Source organism: Oncorhynchus tshawytscha, linkage group LG11 (genome assembly GCF_018296145.1).
Source record: "Oncorhynchus tshawytscha isolate Ot180627B linkage group LG11, Otsh_v2.0, whole genome shotgun sequence".
Taxonomy (NCBI): domain Eukaryota; kingdom Metazoa; phylum Chordata; class Actinopteri; order Salmoniformes; family Salmonidae; genus Oncorhynchus; species Oncorhynchus tshawytscha.
The window spans coordinates 49,471,359-49,491,785 of NC_056439.1; the positions used below are offsets into that span (position 1 = coordinate 49,471,359).

The 20,427-nt window shown below is 43.8% G+C and overlaps 1 protein-coding gene across 3 annotated transcripts in view; it reads right to left on the minus strand.

The window, feature by feature from the left end:
- LOC112236817 (gamma-2-syntrophin) overlaps positions 1–20,427 on the minus strand; it is a 137,728-nt gene that overhangs the window by 107,023 nt on the left and 10,278 nt on the right. For 2 of the 3 annotated variants that reach the window (XM_042330229.1, XM_042330228.1), the window contains exons 2-4: positions 11,272–11,409; positions 10,681–10,737; positions 9,038–9,095 (exon numbers count right to left, since the gene is read on the minus strand). In XM_042330229.1, the coding sequence (XP_042186163.1) occupies positions 9,038–9,095; positions 10,681–10,737; positions 11,272–11,409 (253 nt within the window). Of the gene's footprint in view, positions 1–9,037; positions 9,096–10,680; positions 10,738–11,271; positions 11,410–20,427 lie in introns of those variants that run through there. The other variant, XM_042330230.1, reaches the window with a different exon arrangement.

Sequence of the window (20,427 nt, forward strand, 5' to 3'; positions counted from 1 at the left end):
GTTATTAGAGGCATGTTCCTCTCTGGGTTATTAGAGGCATGTTCCTCTCTGGGTGACTAGAAGCATGTTCCTCTCTGGGTGACTAGAAGCATGTTCCTCTCTAGGTGACTAGAAACATGTTCCTCTCTGGGTGACTAGAAGCATGTTCCTCTCTGGGTGACTAGAAGTATGTTCCTCTCTGGGTTATTAGAGGCATGTTCCTCTCTGGGTTATTAGACGCATGTTCCTCTCTGGGTGACTGTAAGCATGTTCCTCTCTGGGTGACTAGAAGTATGTTCCTCTCTGGGTTATTAGAGGCATGTTCCTCTCTGGGTGACTAGAGGCATGTTCCTCTCTGGGTTATTAGAAGCATGTTCCTCTCTGGGTTATTAGAAGCATGTTCCTCTCTGGGTGACTAGAGGCATGTTCCTCTCTGGGTGACTAGAGGCATGTTCCTCTCTGGGTGACTAGAAGCATGTTCCTCTCTGGGTGACTATAAGAATGTTCCTCTCTGGGTGACTAGAGGCATGTTAATCTCTGGGTGACAAGAAGCATGTTCCTCTCTGGGTTATTAGAGGCATTTTCCTCTCTGGGTGACTAGAAGCATGTTCCTCTCTGGGTGACTAGAGGCATGTTCCTCTCTGGGTGACTAGAGGCATGTTCCTCTCTGGGTTATTAGAGGCATGTTCCTCTCTGGGTGACTAGAAGCATGTTCCTCTCTGGGTGACTCTCTTGGTGACTAGAGGCATGTTCCTCTCTGGGTTATTAGAGGCATGTTCCTCTCTGAGTGACTAGAAGCACGTTCCTCTCTGGGTGAATAGAGGCATGTTCATCTCTGGGTGACTTTCTTGGTGACTAGAGGCATGTTCCTCTCTGGGTTATTAGAGGCATGTTCCTCTCTGGGTGACTAGAGGCATGTTCCTCTCTGGGTGACTAGAAGCATGTTCCTCTCTGGGTGACTGGAGGCATGTTCCTCCCTGGGGGACTATAAGCATGTTCCTCTCTGGGTGACTAGAGGCATGTTCCTCTCTGTTTGACTAGAGGCATGTTCCTCTCTGGGTGACTAGAGGCATGTTCCTCTCTGGGTGACTAGAATCATGTTCCTCTCTTGGTTATTAGAGGCATGTTCCTCTCTGGGTTATTAGAGGCATGTTCCTCTCTGGGTGACTAGAGGCATGTTTCTCTCTGGGTGACTAGAAGCATGTTCCTCTCTGGGTGACTAGAAGTATGTTCCTCTCTGGGTTATTAGAGGCATGTTCCTCTCTGGGTGACTAGAGGCATGTTCCTCTCTGGGTTATTAGAGGCATGTTCCTCTCTGGGTGACTAGAAGCATGTTCCTCTCTGGGTGACTAGAAGCATGTTCCTCTCTGGGTGACTAGAAGTATGTTCCTCTCTGGGTTATTAGAGGCATGTTCCTCTCTGGGTTATTAGAGGCATGTTCCTCTCTGGGTGACTAGAAGCATGTTCCTCTCTGGGTGACTAGAAGCATGTTCCTCTCTGGGTGACTAGAAGCATGTTCCTCTCTGGGTGACTAGAAGTATGTTCCTCTCTGGGTTATTAGAGGCAAGTTTCCTCTCTGGGTTATTAGATGCATGTTCCTCTCTGGGTGACTAGAAGCATGTTCCTCTCTGGGTGACTAGAGGCATGTTCCTCTCTGGGTTATTAGAGGCATGTTCCTCTCTGGGTGACTAGAAGCATGTTCCTCTCTGGGTGACTCTCTTGGTAACTAGAGGCATGTTCCTCTCTGGGTTATTAGAGGCATGTTCCTCTCTGGGTGACTAGAAGCACGTTCCTCTCTGGGTGAATAGAGGCATGTTCATCTCTGGGTGACTTTCTTGGTGACTAGAGGCATGTTCCTCTCTGGGTTATTAGAGGCATGTTCCTCTCTGGGTGACTAGAGGCATGTTCCTCTCTGGGTGACTAGAAGCATGTTCCTCTCTGGGTGACTGGAGGCATGTTCCTCCCTGGGGGACTATAAGCATGTTCCTCTCTGGGTGACTAGAGGCATGTTCCTCTCTGGGTGACTAGAGGCATGTTCCTCTCTGGGTTATTAGAGCATGTTCCTCTATGGGTGACTAGAAGCATGTTCCTCTCTGGGTGACTAGAAGCATGTTCCTCTCTGGGTGACTAGAAGCATTTTCCTCTCTGGGTGATTAGAGGCATGTTCCTCTCTGGGTTATTAGAGGCATGTTCCTCTCTGGGTGACTAGAAGCATGTTCCTCTCTGGGTGACTAGAAGCATGTTCCTCTCTGGGTGACTAGAAGCATGTTCCTCTCTGGGTGACTAGAAGTATGTTCCTCTCTGGGTTATTAGAGGCATGTTCCTCTCTGGGTTATTAGATGCATGTTCCTCTCTGGGTGACTAGAAGCATGTTCCTCTCTGGGTGACTAGAGGCATGTTCCTCTCTGGGTTATTAGAGGCATGTTCCTCTCTGGGTGACTAGAAGCATGTTCCTCTCTGGGTGACTCTCTTGGTAACTAGAGACATGTTCCTCTCTGGGTTATTAGAGGCATGTTCCTCTCTGGGTGACTAGAAGCACGTTCCTCTCTGGGTGAATAGAGGCATGTTCATCTCTGGGTGACTTTCTTGGTGACTAGAGGCATGTTCCTCTCTGGGTTATTAGAGGCATGTTCCTCTCTGGGTGACTAGAGGCATGTTCCTCTCTGGGTGACTAGAAGCATGTTCCTCTCTGGGTGACTGGAGGCATGTTCCTCCCTGGGGGACTATAAGCATGTTCCTCTCTGGGTGACTAGAGGCATGTTCCTCTCTGGGTGACTAGAGGCATGTTCCTCTCTGGGTGACTAGAGGCATGTTCCTCTCTGGGTGACTAGAATCATGTTCCTCTCTTGGTTATTAGAGGCATGTTCCTCTCTGGGTTATTAGAGGCATGTTCCTCTCTGGGTGACTAGAGGCATGTTTCTCTCTGGGTGACTAGAAGCATGTTCCTCTCTGGGTGACTAGAAGTATGTTCCTCTCTGGGTTATTAGAGGCATGTTCCTCTCTGGGTGACTAGAGGCATGTTCCTCTCTGGGTTATTAGAGGCATGTTCCTCTCTGGGTGACTAGAAGCATGTTCCTCTCTGGGTGACTAGAAGCATGTTCCTCTCTGGGTGACTAGAAGTATGTTCCTCTCTGGGTTATTAGAGGCATGTTCCTCTCTGGGTTATTAGAGGCATGTTCCTCTCTGGGTGACTAGAAGCATGTTCCTCTCTGGGTGACTAGAAGCATGTTCCTCTCTGGGTGACTAGAAGTATGTTCCTCTCTGGGTTATTAGAGGCATGTTCCTCTCTGGGTGACTAGAGGCATGTTCATCTCTGGGTGACAAGAAGCATGTTCCTCTCTGGGTTATTAGAGGCATGTTCCTCTCTGGGTGACTAGAAGCATGTTCCTCTCTGGGTGAATAGAAGCATGTTCCTCTCTGGGTGACTAGAAGCATGTTCCTCTCTGGGTGACTAGAAGTATGTTCCTCTCTGGGTTATTAGAGGCATGTTCCTCTCTGGGTTATTAGAAGCATGTTCCTCTCTGGGTGACTAGAGGCATGTTCCTCTCTGGGTGACTAGAGGCGTGTTCCTCTCTGGGTGACTAGAAGCATGTTCCTCTCTGGGTGACTAGAAGAATGTTCCTCTCTGGGTTATTAGAGGCATGTTCTTCTCTGGGTGACTAGAGGCATGTTAATCTCTGGGTGACAAGAAGCATGTTCCTCTCTGGGTTATTAGAGGCATTTTCCTCTCTGGGTGACTAGAAGCATGTTCCTCTCTGGGTGACTAGAGGCATGTTCCTCTCTGGGTGACTAGAGGCATGTTCCTCTCTGGGTTATTAGAGGCATGTTCCTCTCTGGGTGACTAGAGGCATGTTCCTCTCTGGGTGACAAGAAGCATGTTCCTCTCTGGGTTATTAGAGGCATTTTCCTCTCTGGGTGACTAGAAGCATGTTCCTCTCTGGGTGACTAGAGGCATGTTCCTCTCTGGGTGACTAGAGGCATGTTCCTCTCTGGGTGATTAGAGGCATGTTCCTCTCTGGGTGACTACTAGAAGCACGTTCCTCTCTGGGTGAATAGAGGCATGTTCATCTCTGGGTGACTTTCTTGGTGACTAGAGGCATGTTCCTCTCTGGGTTATTAGAGGCATGTTCCTCTCTGGGTGACTAGAATCATGTTCCTCTCTGGGTTATTAGAGGCATGTTCCTCTCTGGGTTATTAGAGGCATGTTCCTCTCTGGGTGACTAGAGGCATGTTTCTCTCTGGGTGACTAGAAGCATGTTCCTCTCTGGGTGACTAGAAGTATGTTCCTCTCTGGGTTATTAGAGGCATGTTCCTCTCTGGGTGACTAGAGGCATGTTCCTCTCTGGGTTATTAGAGGCATGTTCCTCTCTGGGTGACTAGAAGCATGTTCCTCTCTGGGTGACTAGAAGCATGTTCCTCTCTGGGTGACTAGAAGTATGTTCCTCTCTGGGTTATTAGAGGCATGTTCCTCTCTGGGTTATTAGAGGCATGTTCCTCTCTGGGTGACTACTTCCTCTCTGACTAGAAGCATGTTCCTCTCTGGGTGACTAGAAGCATGTTCCTCTCTGGGTGACTAGAAGTATGTTCCTCTCTGGGTTATTAGAGGCATGTTCCTCTCTGGGTGACTAGAAGCATGTTCCTATCTGGGTGACTAGAAGCATGTTCCTCTCTGGGTGACTAGAAGTATGTTCCTCTCTGGGTTATTAGAGGCATGTTCCTCTCTGGGTTATTAGAGGCATGTTCCTCTCTGGGTGACTAGAAGCATGTTCCTCTCTGGGTGACTAGAAGCATGTTCCTCTCTGGGTGACTAGAAGCATGTTCCTCTCTGGGTGACTAGAAGCATGTTCCTCTCTGGGTGACTAGAAGCATGTTCCTCTCTGGGTGACTAGAAGTATGTTCCTCTCTGGGTTATTAGAGGCATGTTCCTCTCTGGGTTATTAGATGTATGTTCCTCTCTGGGTGACTAGAAGCATGTTCCTCTCTGGGTGACTAGAAGTATGTTCCTCTCTGGGTTATTAGAGGCATGTTCCTCTCTGGGTGACTAGAGGCATGTTCATCTCTGGGTGACAAGAAGCATGTTCCTCTCTGGGTTATTAGAGGCATGTTCCTCTCTGGGTGACTAGAGGCATGTTCCTCTCTGGGTTATTAGAGGCATGTTCCTCTCTGGGTGACTAGAAGCATGTTCCTCTCTGGGTGACTAGAAGCATGTTCCTCTCTGGGTGACTAGAAGTATGTTCCTCTCTGGGTTACTTAGAGGCATGTTCCTCTCTGGGTGACTAGAGGCATGTTCATCTCTGGGTGACTAGAAGCATGTTCCTCTCTGGGTGACTAGAAGTATGTTCCTCTCTGGGTTATTAGAGGCATGTTCCTCTCTGGGTGACTAGAGGCATGTTCCTCTCTGGGTTATTAGAGGCATGTTCCTCTCTGGGTGACTAGAAGCATGTTCCTCTCTGGGTGACTAGAAGCATGTTCCTCTCTGGGTGACTAGAAGCATGTTCCTCTCTGGGTTATTAGAGGCATGTTCCTCTCTGGGTTATTAGAGGCATGTTCCTCTCTGGGTGACTAGAAGCATGTTTGTCCTCTCTGGGTGACTAGAAGCATGTTCCTCTCTGGGTGACTAGAAGTATGTTCCTCTCTGGGTTATTAGAGGCATGTTCCTCTCTGGGTTATTAGATGCATATTCCTCTCTGGGTGACTAGAAGCATGTTCCTCTCTGGGTGACTAGAAGTATGTTCCTCTCTGGGTTATTAGAGGTATGTTCCTCTCTGGGTGACTAGAAGCATGTTCCTCTCTGGGTGACTAGAAGTATGTTCCTCTCTGGGTTATTAGAGGCATGTTCCTCTCTGGGTTATTAGAGGCATGTTCCTCTCTGGGTGACTAGAAGCATGTTCCTCTCTGGGTGACTAGAAGCATGTTCCTCTCTGGGTGACTAGAAGCATGTTCCTCTCTGGGTGACTAGAAGTATGTTCCTCTCTGGGTTATTAGAGGCATGTTCCTCTCTGGGTGACTAGAAGCATGTTCCTCTCTGGGTGACTAGAAGCATGTTCCTCTCTGGGTGACTAGAAGTATGTTCCTCTCTGGGTTATTAGAGGCATGTTCCTCTCTGGGTTATTAGAGGCATGTTCCTCTCTGGGTGACTAGAAGCATGTTCCTCTCTGGGTGACTAGAAGCATGTTCCTCTCTGGGTGACTAGAAGTATGTTCCTCTCTGGGTTATTAGAGGCATGTTCCTCTCTGGGTGACTAGAAGCATGTTCCTCTCTGGGTGACTAGAAGTATGTTCCGCTCTGGGTTATTAGAGGCATGTTGCTCTCTGGGTGACTAGAGGCATGTTCATCTCTGGGTGACAAGAAGCATGTTCCTCTCTGGGTTATTAGAGGCATGTTCCTCTCTGGGTGACTAGAGGCATGTTCCTCTCTGGGTTATTAGAGGCATGTTCCTCTCTGGGTGACTAGAGGCATGTTCATCTCTGGGTTATTAGAGGCATGTTCCTCTCTGGGTGACTAGAAGCATGTTCCTCTCTGGGTGACTAGAAGTATGTTCCTCTCTGGGTTATTAGAGGCATGTTCCTCTCTGGGTGACTAGAGGCATGTTCCTCTCTGGGTTATTAGAGGCATGTTCCTCTCTGGGTGACTAGAAGCATGTTCCTCTCTGGGTGACTAGAAGCATGTTCCTCTCTGGGTGACTAGAAGTATGTTCCTCTCTGGGTTATTAGAGGCATGTTCCTCTCTGGGTTATTAGAGGCATGTTCCTCTCTGGGTGACTAGAAGCATGTTCCTCTCTGGGTGACTAGAAGCATGTTCCTCTCTGGGTGACTAGAAGCATGTTCCTCTCTGGGTGACTAGAAGTATGTTCCTCTCTGGGTTATTAGAGGCATGTTCCTCTCTGGGTTATTAGATGCATGTTCCTCTCTGGGTGACTAGAAGCATGTTCCTCTCTGGGTGACTAGAAGTATGTTCCTCTCTGGGTTATTAGAGGTATGTTCCTCTCTGGGTGACTAGAAGCATGTTCCTCTCTGGGTGACTAGAAGTATGTTCCTCTCTGGGTTATTAGAGGCATGTTCCTCTCTGGGTTATTAGAGGCATGTTCCTCTCTGGGTGACTAGAAGCATGTTCCTCTCTGGGTGACTAGAAGCATGTTCCTCTCTGGGTGACTAGAAGCATGTTCCTCTCTGGGTGACTAGAAGTATGTTCCTCTCTGGGTTATTAGAGGCATGTTCCTCTCTGGGTGACTAGAAGCATGTTCCTCTCTGGGTGACTAGAAGCATGTTCCTCTCTGGGTGACTAGAAGTATGTTCCTCTCTGGGTTATTTGAGGCATGTTGCTCTCTGGGTTATTAGAGGCATGTTCATCTCTGGGTGACAAGAAGCATGTTCCTCTCTGGGTTATTAGAGGCATGTTCCTCTCTGGGTGACTAGAGGCATGTTCCTCTCTGGGTTATTAGAGGCATGTTCCTCTCTGGGTGACTAGAAGCATGTTCCTCTCTGGGTGACTAGAAGCATGTTCCTCTCTGGGTGACTAGAAGTATGTTCCTCTCTGGGTTATTAGAGGCATGTTCCTCTCTGGGTGACTAGAGGCATGTTCATCTCTGGGTGACTAGAAGCATGTTCCTCTCTGGGTGACTAGAAGTATGTTCCTCTCTGGGTGACTAGAAGGATGTTCCTCTCTGGGTGACTAGAAGCATGTTCCTCTCTGGGTGACTAGAAGTATGTTCCTCTCTGGGTTATTAGAGGCATGTTGCTCTCTGGGTGACTAGAGGCATGTTCATCTCTGGGTGACAAGAAGCATGTTCCTCTCTGGGTTATTAGAGGCATGTTCCTCTCTGGGTGACTAGAGGAATGTTCCTCTCTGGGTTATTAGAGGCATGTTCCTCTCTGGTTGACTCTCTTGGTGACCATAGGCATGTTCCTCTCTGGGTGACTAGAGGCATGTTCCTCTCTGGGTTATTAGAGGCATGTTCCTCTCTGGGTGACTAGAGGCATGTTCCTCTCTGGGTGACAAGAGGCATGTTCATCTCTGGGTGACTAGAAGCATGTTCCTCTCTGGGTGACTAGAGGCATGTTCCTCTCTGGGTGACTAGAAGCATGTTCCTCTCTGGGTGACTAGAAGCATGTTCCTCTCTGGGTGACTAGAAGTATGTTCCTCTCTGGGTTATTAGAGGCATGTTCCTCTCTGGGTGACTAGAGGCATGTTCCTCTCTGGGTGACTAGAAGCATGCTTTTCTGCTTTCACTACCCACCCAGAAAGGAATTGGGGGATGTGGCAAAAGAGAAGATGCCCTTCTATTTTAGGGTTCAATCTCAGGGTTATCCTGAGCAGCGGGAGGCTCTAACAGAATGGGTCTAGTTCCTATTCGTTACAATTAAACCATTGTTTTATATACCTCGTCAGCAGATTTCCATGTACAGTTGATCAACTGCATTCTGGTTACCAATGTAGTAATACAATAATTACCTGACATAGAAACGTATAGACATGAGGGGAACATAACCTAAAGTGTTGTATATTGATATTGTTCATAACAGTACTAAACATGTCGGATGTTTCAGTCCACATCACTATCAGGTGTTTCAGTCCACATCACTATCAGGTGTTTCAGTCCACATCACTATCAGGTGTTTCAGTCCACATCACTATCAGATGTTTCAGACCACATCACTATCAGGTGTTTCAGTCCACATCACTGTCAGGTGTTTTAGTCCACATCACTGTCAGGTGTTTTAGTCCACATCACTGTCAGATGTTTCAGTCCACATCCCTGTCAGATGTTTCAGTCCACATCACTATCAGGTGTTTCAGTCCACATCACTGTCAGGTGTTTTAGTCCACATCACTGTCAGATGTTGCAGTCCACATCACTATCAGGTGTTTCAGTCCACATCACTGTCAGGTGTTTTAGTCCACATCCCTGTCAGATGTTTCAGTCCACATCACTATCAGGTGTTTCAGTCCACATCACTATCAGGTGTTTCAGTCCACATCACTGTCAGGTGTTTCAGTCCACATCACTCGTAGATATTTTAGTCCACATCACTGGTAGAAATGTTCAATACTGCCTTACCTACTTGATCTTTAAACATCTTTGAAATGACCACAGGCACTTTATGCTCAGCACCCCCCTGGGAGACAAAAGAGAAAGGTCATTTTAAAATGTGTAACATTTATATATATATATATATTTCTATATATATATTTAAATACTTTCTGAATGCACTATATATATATATATATATATATATATAACTTAAATATATATTTATATATAAAAGTATTCAGACCCCTTCACTTTTCCACATTTTGTTACGTTACAGCCTTATTCTAAAATGGATGAAATCATTTTTTTTTCTTCAATCTACACACAATACCCCATAATAACAAAGGCTGCGCTAGTATCAAACGCACGTTAGTTAGCAATTTTGTCAAGTAAAAACCAGGTTCGGCAATTTACCGGTCTTATGTCAGCTCGCTTGCGCTCAGATGGGAGGGGTGGAAATATTTGAGGCGTGTCCAAAGTTCTAATTTCAAGCAGCTCTGAGATGGATATTTAAGACCAACCAAAAGCTGGTTTTAGTGGTAACACAGTTGGTTATGTCATGAATTCTGACAGCTGACACACAGCCTATCCTGCCGTGATGCACACTGCCCATATGGGCATAGAACATGAGTAGCCAAACGGGCTTTTGGTGCCTTTATACTCCGTATTTAAAAACTAAACTTTTTTCCCATTTTGTTTTATTTGATTGAAAACAATGCATAGACTCCCCTCCTCTCAATGAAGGATTTTTTGTTGTTGTTCTGCCCCAATGCAATCGCAAAGTAGTCAAGACTGTCGATAAACGGTTTGTCTCCTAAAACCGCTTGGAATTAAATCTTAATCACCAAAGCTTTATTAAAATGTAAAGTTTGAGAGGAGGAAAACAGTGAGCCAAAATTCCCTTTTTATCTCTGCATTGTAGAAAGGTCAACATTATTTTAGACCTGAAGGTCCCGTGTTGGACGTGCGTAAAACCCTCCATAGTCGCTTTAATATGATATGTCCACAGGGAGAAATGATGGTGCCTGTAAGTGTGACATTTATTCTATTTAAAATAGGTTGTTGTTTCGTTTTGTTTAGAATTTGATTAGAATGATTTGTTCTCTTGTTAGGCCTTAAAAATAATGAATTTAATCTTGTTTGGCATGTCAATTCTCAGCCATAATGTAATTTAGAGTAGGCCTAGCCCCTATATCAGTGTGAATGCTATAGAAAACATGCAATTGCTTAGAACAATGTGGACAGCAAATGGGTTCAAGTTAACATATTTAACAAAGATAGGTCTACATAAATTTAAAAAAAAAATAATAATTTCTGTAAAGCCATTTAACAAACTATAACGGACTAACATTGGAATTGGAGTTGATTCCAAGGCAATACATAAAAGACCATAAACACACAACTTGGAAGCAGCCACATATTTCACCATGGAGCACGTTCTGATTGGCCAGTGAGGGGCCAAGCCTCAACATACCCACAACTTGTATATTCATGAAAATCCAGCTCTTTCGCGCCAACGGCAGCAAGTCAGCTGATAATTGTAATAGTGAAAATAGCAACAAAAACAAAAACATTCTGACTACCAACTGCGTTTAGATTTACCATCGCGTTAAGGTTTGTTAGTCCAGAATAGCCTTTAGATGTTGTATTGATGAAAATGTAACACTTACTTTGATGCTTATACCCAGACCTCCAGCAGCCTGCCTTCGGAGAACGACAGTTCTGTGCTTTAAAAAATGGGATTTGACCTTGGTAAAATAATCTTGAAATGTTGAAACAAGGTTGGAGCATAACAAATGGGTTATGGCACTTATCCTCCACTTATCCTCACTCAAAACCCCAAGATTGACAGATACAGAATGTTTCCATGGTAACACGTAAAAAAATATACTTTCCATTAGTATAGATTTTCGGTACACTTATGTATGCTATACAATTGACGGCCATACTAAAGCTCAATGTGAGTCAGAGCTTTCCTGTCCCCAATTACATCCAACTAAAGCTATCGTGAGCTCTGACATCAGTACCAGGAAGTGAAAAGCCCGCTGAGTTGTCGTCATCATTAAAAAGGGTATTAATGTGAACGGATCTGAAGTCACCTTCAATGAACGCCGAGTAACAGGAGCACAAATATATTCACACACAAATACCAGTTTGAGTTTAAAGGGTTAGTTATGTGTGCCTGGTTTATCCAAGTATAGGAAAGCCCACTGTGACACCCATGCAAACCCCTAATGTCAAGGTAGATCTTAAGTACTTACATTTAATTGTGGGTCACCCCCTCTCGTGCAAACCACATCCAGCTTCTGTATGGTCAACACCTCTTTTGTCAGCTTCAGACGAACATCAGAAGTATTACTGGTCTCCTTGTTATACAGCAAGGCAATTCCAGCTTTTGTCTGTTGACACATAGAAAAACAAATAGGATTTTACCTACCTGAGTTACTGGGACATAGATTGTGGATTTGTCGGCTCTACTGTGTTTACACCACAACAGGACATAAACATTATAAAACTCGATCGCCATGTGGTGAGATGTTGCTCATCTTTGATGGTTTGAATCCCGGAAAATAAATAAAAAATTGCATGTATAGCAACTGATCTTATCACCCAAAACCTGAGAGTAAAACCCAATAGCATGTTTGGCCATCTGTTTGGCTGCATTTATTATGTCCTCCGTTCCTAAGGTAATTGGGTCGTCCAAATAACCGGTCTTAAGGTGGCCTAGTTCTCTCACTAACAACAGGATCTCAGAGAGCAGATTTACACTGCTGCTTCAAAGAAAGACTTAAAAAAAAAATACAAATAAAAAGTTGTATTTTTTTTTATTGTTGGTTTGTTTTCTTTTCCCTCCAATGTTTTGTGCTGCTAGTTCTGTTCACATTATATCCTCCATGATTTATTCTATGCCTTCTTCTTCATTCCGTCTCTTGATTTTGCATAATGTGCTGGGGGAAAAAAAACACATGGAGGATTTTTGAGAGTTCTAGAATGGTCTTTGTTTTTCTTCTTTCTTTTTTTTTAACTAAAACACTCAGGTATTATCAAATCAAATTGTATTTGTCACATGATGCCCGAATACAACACTGTAGACGTGACAGTGAAATGCTTACTTACAAGCCCCTAACCAGTAATGCAGTTAAAAATAAAAATAAATGTACACAAAAAAATGAAATAAAATAACAAATAAAAGTAACAAATAATTAAATAGCAGCAGTAAAATAACAATAGAAAGGCTATATACAGGGGGTATCGGTACAGAGTCAATGTGCGGGGGCACCGGTTAGTCGAGGTAATTGAGGTAATATGTACATGTAGGTAGAGTTATTAAAGCGACTATGCACAGATAATAACAGAGAGTAGCAGCAGTTTAAAAGAGGGGGCAGGGGAGCAAATCAAATAGTCCGGGTAGCCATTTGATTAGATCTTGATTAGAGTCTTATGGCTTGGGGGTAAAAGCTGTTTAGAAGCCTCTTGAACCAAGACTTGGCACTCCGGTACCGCTTGCTGTGCGGTAGCAGAGAGAACAGCCTATGACTAGGGTGGCTGGAGTCTTTGACAATTTTTAGGGCCTTCCTCTGACACCGCCTGGTATAGAGGTCCTGGATGGCAGTAAGCTTGGCCCCAGTGATGTACTGGGCTGTACGCACTACCCTCTGTAGTGCCTTGCGGTCAGAGGCCGAGCAGTTGCCATACCAGGCAGTGATGCAACCAGTCACCATGCTTTTGATGGTGAATAGGGGGAGTAGGTTTTGTTGTGCCCTCTTCACAACTGTCTTAGTGTGCTTGGACCCTGTTAATTTGTTGGTGATGTGGACACTAAGGAACTTGAAGCTCTCAACCTGCTCCACTACAGCCCCATCGATGAGAATAGGGGCGTGCTCCTTTTCCTGTAGTCCACAATCAACTCCTTTGTCTTGATGACGTTGAGGGAGATTTTGTTGTCCTGGCACCACACGGCCAGGTCCTTGACCTCTTCCCTATAAGCTGTCTAGTCGTTGTCGGTGATAAGGTCTACCACTGTTGTGTCATCAGCAAAATTAATGAGGGTGTTGGAGACGTGCCTGGCCGTGCAGTCATGAGTGAGCAGGGAGTACAGGAGGGGAATGAGCACTCACCCCTGATGGGCCCCCGTGTTGAGGATCAGCGTGGCGGATATGTTGTTACCTCCTTAGCTTAGTGATGAGCTTTGAGGGCACTATGGTGTTGTCGCTGAGCTGTAGTCAATTAATAGCACTCTCACATAGGTTTTCCTTTTGTTCAGGTGGGAAAGGGCAGTGTGGAGTGTAATAGAGATTGCATCATCTGTGGATCTGTTAGGGAGGTTTGCAAATTGGAGTAGGTATAGGGTTTCTGGGATAATGGTGTTGATGTGAGCCATGACCAGCCTTTCAAAGCACTTCATGGCCACAGACGTGAGTGCTACGGGTCGGTAGTCATTTAGGCAGGTTACCTTAGTGTTCTTGGACACAGGGACTATGGTGGTCTGCTTGAAACATGTTGGTATTAAAGACTCAGAAAGGGAGAGGTTGAAAATGTCAGTGAAGACATTTGCCAGTTGGTCAGCGCATGCTCGCAGTACACGTCCTGGTAATTAATCTGGCCCTGCGGCCTTGTGAATGTTGACCTGTTTAAAGGTCTTACTCACATCGGCTGCGGAGAGCGTGAACACACAGTCGTCCAGAACAGCTGATGCTCTCATGCATGCTTCAGTGTTACTTGCCTCGAAGTGAGCATAGAAGTAATTGGGCTCGTCTGGTAGGCTCGTGTCACTGGGCAGCTCTCGGCTGTGCTTCGATTTGTAGTCTGTAATAATTTGCAAGCCCTGACACATCCGACGAGTGTCGGAGTCAGTGTAGTACGATTAAATTTTAGTCCTGTATTGATGCTTTGCTTGTTCGATGGTTCATCAGAGGGGATAGCAGGATTTCTTATAAGCTTCCATATTAGTCCCGCTCCTTGAAAGCGGCAGCATTACCCTTTAGCTCAATGCGGATGTTGCCTGTATTCCATGTTTTCTGGTTGGGGTATGTACGTAAAGTCATGGTGGAGACGAAGTCATCGATGCACTTATTGATGAAGCCAATAACTGATGTTGTGTACTCCTCAATGCCTCCGGAAGAATCCCAGAACATATTCCAGTCTGTGCTAGCAAAACAGTCCTGTAGCTTAGCATCTGCTTCATCTGACCACTTTTTCATTGACTGAGTCACTGGTGCTTCCTGCTTTCATTTTTGCTTGTAAGCAGGAATCAGGAGGATATAATTGTGGTCAGATTTGCCAAAATGGAGGGCGAGGGAGAGCTTTGTACGTACTCTGCGTGTAGAGTAAAGGTGGTCTAGAGTTATTTTCTCCTCTGGTTGCACATTTAACATGCTGGTGGAAATTTGCTAAAACTTATTTAAGTTTCCCTGCATTAAAGTCCCTGGCCACTAAGAGCGTTTTCCTGTTTGCTTATGCCCGTATACAGCTCATTGAGTGCAGTTTTAGTGCCAGCATCAGTCTGTGGTGGTATGTAGACAGCTACAAAAAATACAGATGAAAACTCTCTAGGTAGATAGTGTGGTCTACAACTTATCATGCGATACTCTACCTCAGGCAAGAAAAACCTTGACTTCCTTAGATATCGTGCACCAGCTGTTGTTTACAAGTATACATAGGCCGCCACCCCTTGTCTTACCAGGCTGATGTTATATCCGGCCGATACAGTGTAAAACCCGGCAGCTGCATGTTGTTCATGTCGTCGTTCAGCCACTACTCGGTGAAACATAAGATTTTTTAATCTCCCTTTGGTAGTTTAATCTTGCTCGTAGGACATACATTTTATTTTCCAATGATTGCATGTTTGCCAATAGAACAGGATGGCAGTGGGGGTTTACTCGTTCACCTACGAATTCTCAGAACGCAGCCCCACACCCCCACCCCCTTTTTCTCCGTCTTCTCTTCACGCAAATGACAGGGATTTGGGCCTGTTCCTGGGAAAGCAGTATACCCTTCAAGCTTCTACCAGCTGGTGGTGAGTAATCGCTGTTCTGATGTCCAGAAGTTATTTTCGGTCATAAGAGACGGTAGCAACAACATTATGTACAACGTAAGTTACAAACAATGCTATTTTTTTAATACAAATAACAAAGTTGGTGTCACGTTCTGACCTTAGTTCCTTTATTTATGTGTTTGTGTTAGTATGGTCAGGGCATGAGTTGGGGTGGGTAGTCTATGTTCTTTTTTCTATGTTGTGTTTATGTGTTTGGCCTGGTATGGTTCTCAATCAGAGGCAGCTGTCTATCATTGTCTCTGATTGAGAATCATACTTAGGTAGCCTTTTCCCACCTGTGTTTTGTGGGTGATTATTTTCTGTTTAGTGTTTTTTCGTCACCTTACAGAACTGTTTCGGGTTTCGTTTCATTCTCTTGGTTATTTTGTTTAGTGTTCTGAGTTTAAATAAATATATCATGAACACAAACCATGCTGCGCTTTGGTCCTCCTCTCCTTCCACCGAATAGACAACCGTTACAGTTGGTTAGGAGCACATGAAACATCAGCCACTCCGGCACCATTCTACTATCTCTTGTGAAGACTTCCCAAGAACGTCACAAGAAGACCAAGATGTCCGTCTTAGAGGAGCTCTTTGAAAACTCTTGGAAAAATAGCTCAACAAAACAACGCAGAGCCACCCTGTATAGCCATCATTCAATGAGTTCACAACAAGATGCATTTGTACAGAAGCCTTCACTTCCCACACCTCAAGACCCAGTACCATGGTGGTGGGAGAAGAGAGACACCCTTCTCATCTTGTCAGAGCTCTTCGACATGCACTTGAGTGTCTTCACCTTCCCTGTTTCTCAACTGCAGGTGATGCAATTAGCCCAGGAGAGATCACACATTCTGCTAACAAAAGTTAACATGTCGAAATTTCTACAGAAGAAGTGTTCATTTTGAAGTCTATGACACCACAAAACAAATATACCACAATGCAAAAAAAATATGGTTCTACTACTTCAAACTTTTGTCGAACCTTTATGTTTTCAACCCCATTTCATAAGAAGCAACTTCCAGTAAAGTGTTAATGTGGTAAATCTCAATTATTTAAAATAGCAAAAATACTTGAGATCCAAATCTTTTAAACCAAAGTTGTGTTTTCACTAAACCCAATGAGTGATCTACTAGGATGTAATAGCACAAACATTTGATCCATGCCTCTTTTTAAAGTTTTAGAGAGGGGGTAAATTATTTTTAAAACACAGTTTGGAATTTAGGTCATGCATTTTCCCCTCGACTTCCAGGAGGAGATAAATATACTTCAAAGATTTATGTAGAGACTAAGGGAAAATACTGCTGGACAATACACATGATAGGGGACTCAACACGATAATTAAATCTAGCATTCTATCTGGATGCAGATGGAGTGAAAAGAAAGTACAAAGCCTATTAGTGCCATACGCCTGTAGCTGGGAATCCATCCAATTGGCAAAAAAATAAAAATGTGAATAATTGTAAAATCCACATAAAAAATATACATGCATTTTCCCACCAGAGATGTGCTTCCATAAAAGGTACTTATTGTGGATAAAAGGCTGTGCGTGATGACGTAGTGCACATTAAAAAAAACACATAATTTTTGTATTTCAATTTCCCATGTACCGAATTAAAAATGACAAGTTAAATGGGTTTCCATTTCTCTTATGGTTCTGTCACTAAAAACGTTGCATTGTAATAGCGAATGTGCCCACTCTGGTCTTGGCACTGTGCTCTAGCCAACAGCTCGCACTCATAGTGTAGTGCGGGTATAGGCAACATGATGAGATTATTATGGGATAAGATGATTTTTTATTTGTCAAACGGCAGCCAAGTATCATGTCACCAGAACCTTACGATATTCATTCGAAAAGAACATCAAGCTCATCGCCGTGAACTTTAATCTGTAGATGAATAAATGGTTTCCCGAGTCGTAGGAAAAGGACCACACACTATCATTGCGTAACTCCAATTTATTTTAAAAATGTTCTACTTCATTTTCATAAACTGCAGCACCACCCAAACATCAACATGATGTGAAACTTGTGCATTTCTATGTTTTGTAGTAACAAAAAAAAAATATGGGAAGATAAGTGTTTCAGTTGACATCGTCGGTGTGCATCGTCAGTGTGCATTTAAAAAAAAAAGAATTACTAATGGTAATTAGTAATGGTTGATGATGTCATTGGAAAAACTTTTTTTTTTACTACAAAACATAGAAACGTGCCCTTTCCACATACAGTACCAGCCACAAGGTTGGACTCACCTACTTATTCAAGGGTTTTTCTTTATTTTTGACTATTTTCTACATTGTAGAATACAGTAAAAAACTAAAAGAAAAACCCTGGAATAAGTAGGTGAGTCCAAACTTGTGGCTGGTACTGTACGTTGATTTTGCGGTGGTGCTGCTGGAGATAATGAATATGAAATTTCCCTTTAAGTTACCACTTCTGACAAATAAAAAAATCAATCAAGTCCATCAAAAACTGGAAATGCCAATAGAGCTTCATTAAGCTCCCTAACTACTGTCAACTGGCCAATCACATCTGTGATAGCTGGATATGATACTAATAAACAATGTTGTTTTAATAAAAAATAATTTAGTCAAAGGACCAGTGCAATCAATACCGTAATCAATAACGTCCTGTGTTTTATATATATTTCCACACTTTAAGTTTGGAATAATTATTGTGAAATTGTGAAAATTGTGATTAATGTCATTTTTCGTGTAAGAGCTGTTTGAAAAGACCACCTGAAATTTCAGCCTGTTTTTGGTGGGACGGAGTTTTTGCCTGCCTGGTGACATCACCAGGAGGTCAATTAATGAATAGTCCAATAAGAAAGAGAGTTCCAAACCTCTCTGCCAATAACAGCTAGTTTTCAGTTCCCCCCCTCCACTCTGACACAGTCCTTAAATACATTCTTGCTTGAGAAATTTGCTAAGACTTTTTCTTTTTGACCATTTTAATTGAAAACAATCACAGTAAGGGAATTAATTGTTACCCAGAAATCATTGAGATATTTAAAATTAAAATTAAAGACTGCATTGGACATTTTAACTTGTATTTCATTCCAGAAAATAATCTGAAGGTGCATCGGGGCGGCAGGTGGGCCAGTAACCGAAAGGTTGCTGGATCGAATCCCCGAGCTGATAAGGTAAAAAGAAATACGTGGTTCTGCCCTTGAATAAGGCAGTTGACCCACTGTTCCCTGGTAGGCCGACATTATAAATAAGAATTTGTTCTTAACTGACTTGCCTAGTTAAATAAAGGTTACATTTTAAAAAGCTAAATCAACAAACAACAAATGGAGATTAAACGTCTCTATTTGGCTTGGGATGAAAGGCTTGGAGTTGAAGCAGATTGGATTGGAAAGGCAGTGTAGCATCGGTGGAGGGAGGGGGCATCGATTGCACAGCCAGAGAGAAGACAGTCTGACATACAGGCCCGGAGCGCTTCATCAGTGCACCAAATCTACTTCTCCGACGGTCAGTTCCTCTATAGGACACTCTCCTCAGTGGGTATTGGTCTTTCATTGCCGAACAAGGAGCACCCACCTGGTACCATCAAGCATGTTGTTAGCATGTCATATCAGAAACCGGAAGGAAAAAAACTACCACATGAGAAACCAGAGGAAACAGCCACAGGAGAAACAGTCACATGAGAAACAGCCACATGAGAAACCAGGGGAGAGAAACAGCCACATGAAAAACCAGGGGAGTGAAACAGCCACATGAGAAACCAGGGGAGAGAAACAGCCACATGAGAAACCAGGGGAGAGAAACAGCCACATGAAAAACCAGGGGAGTGAAACAGTCACATGAGAAACCAGGGGAGAGAAACAGCCACATGAGAAACCAGGGGAGAGAAACAGCCACATGAGAAACCAGGGGAGAGAAACAGCCACATGAGAAACCAGGGGAGAGAAACAGCCACATGAGAAACCAGGGCCACATGAGAAACCAGGGGAAAAACAGCCACATGAGAAACAGTCAGAGAAACCAGGGAGAGAAACAGCCAGAGAGAAACAGCCACATGAGAAACCAGGGGAGAGAAACAGCCACATGAGAAACCAGGGGAGAGAAACAGTCACATGAGAAACCAGGGGAGAGAAACAGGGAGAGAAACAGCATGAGAAACCAGGGGAGAGAAACAGCCACATGATAAACCAGGGAGAGAAACAGCCACATGATAAACCAGGGAAAAACCAGGGGGGAGTGAAACAGTCGCATGAGAAACCAGGGGAGAGAAACAGCCACATGAGAAACCAGGGAAGAGAAACAGTCACATGATAATCCAGGGGAGAGAAACAGTCACATGAGAAACACTGGTCTGAAATTGACGCCTTCAGGATTCATGGTAACAGTGGTCTGATATTGACGCCTTCAGGATACATGGTAACACTGGTCTGATATTGACGCCTTCAGGATTCATGGTTATTTTGACATAGAACTAATATCCTCTGGCAAACATTCCCACACTAGTGTCATAAATGAATACATTGTTGAATAAATCTTTTAAATTACTTGTGATTTTTTTTTTTTAAACGTCTGTGTAAATTGGCTTAAATGCTTATGCATTATGGGTCAGCTAATAAGGGTAATATCAGTAACACTTTATTTTACAGACCACTACTTACAACGTTGACTTAATAACGACTTATTAAAACGGTAATGACCTAATAACCTCATAGTAAATAACACTTGAAATGTTTTCTGAGATTAATTGGCAACAACAACAAAAAACGTCCTCATTTCACACTTGGTTCCAGGTAGCTACCGATTGTCTGGAATTATTTTAGAAATACCAGAAACATCCCATAATTATTGATTGATTATAGAACTGAAGCACAGCATATAGCAGTAATCACCTAGAAGTCAAATGGAACAAGACTACAGAATAGTACTACTGAGTCCATAGTCCACATGCAGCAGTGGATAGAAATGATCAGTTCCAAAAGGATATGGATAAAAGACAAATACTGGGTGTTCTTGGCAGGTGTCACAATCAGTGCTTTTGTCAGGCTTGCTCTTTCATCCGTTTCCCTTTCATGATCTTTCAGTCTGGAATCAAAAATGAAGTCAATGGAATACAGGCAGAGGATGAAAAACAACACAGAAGTACTCATGGCATCATCCCCCTGGTTGGAGGTCATTTAAACCTACCCTCGAGGGATAATGTCATGACAGCTTCCCCCTGGTTGGAGGTCATTTAAACCTACCCTCGAGGGATAATGTCATGACAGCTTCCCCCTGGTTGGAGGTCATTTAAACCTACCCTCGAGGGATAATGTCATGACAGCTTCCCCCTGGTTGGAGGTCATTTAAACCTATTTAATGTCATGGCATCATCCCCTGGTTGGAGGTCATTTAAACCTACCTTAGAGGGATAATGTCATGGCAT